Raw genomic sequence first — 2500 nt, 5'->3', positions numbered from 1 at the left:
TACATTGCTCTTCTCTGAGACCTTTCTGCAACAGCTCCTCTGGACTGGGACTGGAGTCTGCTGTGGGTAACGGCTCCACCAGACACACAGCATGAAGCTGCAAGGCTTCTAAACCCGGTCCTTCTCCCTCCCAGATGCAGCCTCTCACTACAGGTTCCAGCACCTTCATCTTCTTGCTGGACATCAGCTCGTCCCACTCTCTGGCTTTAAGCGTCTGTCGCATCTTTTGTTTCTCCAGGTCCCCACCCTCCTAAAAAATGTACCTGTGTTAGTAGTGTAAGCATTAAAGAAAAACGTTTTCAGAAATGCGATCCTAACTATAAATGTGGTCAGATTAAAATCCACACATCATCTTTTACCCGCTTCTTCCATTTTGGGTCGCTGGTGCCCATGTCCAGCGTCAGATTAAATGATACTTAAAGTCTAACAATGTCTGTTATAGTCCCAAGTGCTCTTAAGAGTTCAGCACAGTCATAGAATACAACCGTTATTTGTTGTTTTAGCATTTGGGCCACGCAAGTGTTAAAAAAACTCCTTAAACAAATTCTAGTCAAGAAAACACAGGAGCACCAACAAATGATTATCGAAGGCTAATGACGTCACGCCAGCGATCAGGCACAGTGTGTATTCAAGATGAGGCACATGCTGATGAAAGTTCAAGTGATTTAGAAGATATCCAAGATAACTTAGATGACCACGGTGGTTTAGCAATGGCATGTGTAATAAATGTAGTCTTATGGTAGCTTTGGGGGAGAGGCTTAGTTTATAGATCTTTTTACATTTAACAAACACCTTTATGCATGTAACCACATTATTATTGTATGCTGGGCAAACTTAAGAGCCTGACGACCCTTCTAGGTACACGATGAGGCTTCTTATACCGTTCTACAGAGCTTGGAACGTCACACACGCCACACATTTTTGAATTAATGACACCATCTGTCAATTAATCCAGTAGGCTCGTCAGCAACTGACCAATCGGCATCACAATTTGCACTGAAGTGAAACGCCTCTTACCCACAGGAGCTGCACCTCCTTTTCCTCCAACAACATTGTCGGGATTTAGCTTTACGAACATTTTGCATCTAAGCATCTTAACACTAAACTGATTTTGCACAAAGCATTTATTAGGTTGTGTAATGTAAAATTTACACTCTTACATACTGCATTTCACTGTAAATGCAGCTCCTGCTCCACTCCAGCTGTGCTCGAGTGCCTGACCACTGAGATCCTGGAACTAGCATGAAGCACGGCTCATGACGGCGGAAAGACAGGATCGTCCCCCGACACCTGCAGCTGGCTGTCTGCAGAGACGAGGAGCTCTGCAGCTGCTGGGAGGAGTTGCCATCGCTCTGGGAGGAGTTCTGCCCAGCATTCAGGCGGTCCTACAGCCCGGGGGAACCGAGAGGCCAGCCGAGTCTGGGTGGATGGATCGGACAGCATCTACAGCCAGTTTCTTAAGATCAGCTGTGGGACGGACCTTTACAAGAGATCCTTCCTGCCTACAGCCATCAGTATCTATAACATCTCTTAATGAAATGAGGATAACGAGTTACAACAACAAATAATTTCCCTTTGGGATTAATAAAGTATTTTTGAATTGAAATTATTGCCCTGTGTTGCTCTGCGGCACGAAAACATCTACTGTCGTAACTGTTTAAAGTTATTAATATCTTTGAACATTTTTTTGCGTATCTTCTTGTCCTTAATGTTGGTTGATAAGACAAAAATGCCTCACCAATGCAGTGACCTACCTCTGCTCTCACAGACATCTTGTTTGTTTGTAAGACGTTATCTCACCCTGGGTTAATTTCTGCACAGGCGGAGCGCACTTATCGTTTGTGTCATGTCAACTGATAAAGCCTCCCAGATGGGAAGAGAAACATCTTCAGCTTTAGAACAGAAGTCCAGTTGTTGTTGTTTTTTTAAACCATTTTCTAATTTACCATGACCTGGATGACTGAGAATCTTCACCAGCATATTGTCCGCGTCATGATAATTATTAAAGAACTTCTACAAACTGCAACTTTGAAAAGTGAAAACTTTTGAAAGGCCAAAAAAAAAAAAAAAAAAAAAAAAAAAACCAGCTCTGCCCATACCTCTTCCTCCAGGGCCCCTTCATCATCTGAGAGATAGCCATGAGGAACAAAAAAGCCATCATCGTCATCCTCTTCATCATCACCTCCGTCTTCATCTTCCTTAAAATAGTGAACAGTCAAAAGTAAAAATTAAACAACTGAAATGACAGTTTTCTGTTCAGGAGCCACACAGCTTTTCTGAAAGTCAAGGTAAGAGGAAAATATTTGTTATTCTATTAAACTACCGTATAACGTGTTGGGGTAAAATATCAATGTGACTTTGATCTTTGATGAAACTCTTGCATGGCCGATCCAAATGGAGAACTGCATCATATTCATGGCATTTTTCTCAAGTCATAAAAATGACTATATATGACGTCCACTTAGTGCAGTTCTTCTGAACATACATATATATATATATA

The 2500-nt window shown here is 42.1% G+C and overlaps 1 protein-coding gene across 1 annotated transcript in view; it reads right to left on the bottom strand.

The window, feature by feature from the left end:
* chaf1a (chromatin assembly factor 1, subunit A (p150)) overlaps nucleotides 1-2500 on the bottom strand; it is a 17644-nt gene that overhangs the window by 4588 nt on the left and 10556 nt on the right. The window contains exons 11-12 of the mRNA XM_037674823.1: nucleotides 2100-2198; nucleotides 4-250 (exon numbers count right to left, since the gene is read on the bottom strand). Of these exons, the coding sequence (XP_037530751.1) occupies nucleotides 4-250; nucleotides 2100-2198 (346 nt within the window). The remainder of the gene's footprint in view (nucleotides 1-3; nucleotides 251-2099; nucleotides 2199-2500) is intronic.

Source organism: Nematolebias whitei, chromosome 3 (genome assembly GCF_014905685.2).
Source record: "Nematolebias whitei isolate Nwh7 chromosome 3, NemWhi1, whole genome shotgun sequence".
NCBI classification, from domain to species: Eukaryota; Metazoa; Chordata; class Actinopteri; order Cyprinodontiformes; family Rivulidae; genus Nematolebias; species Nematolebias whitei.
This window is presented reverse-complemented; position numbering and strand designations above follow the sequence as displayed.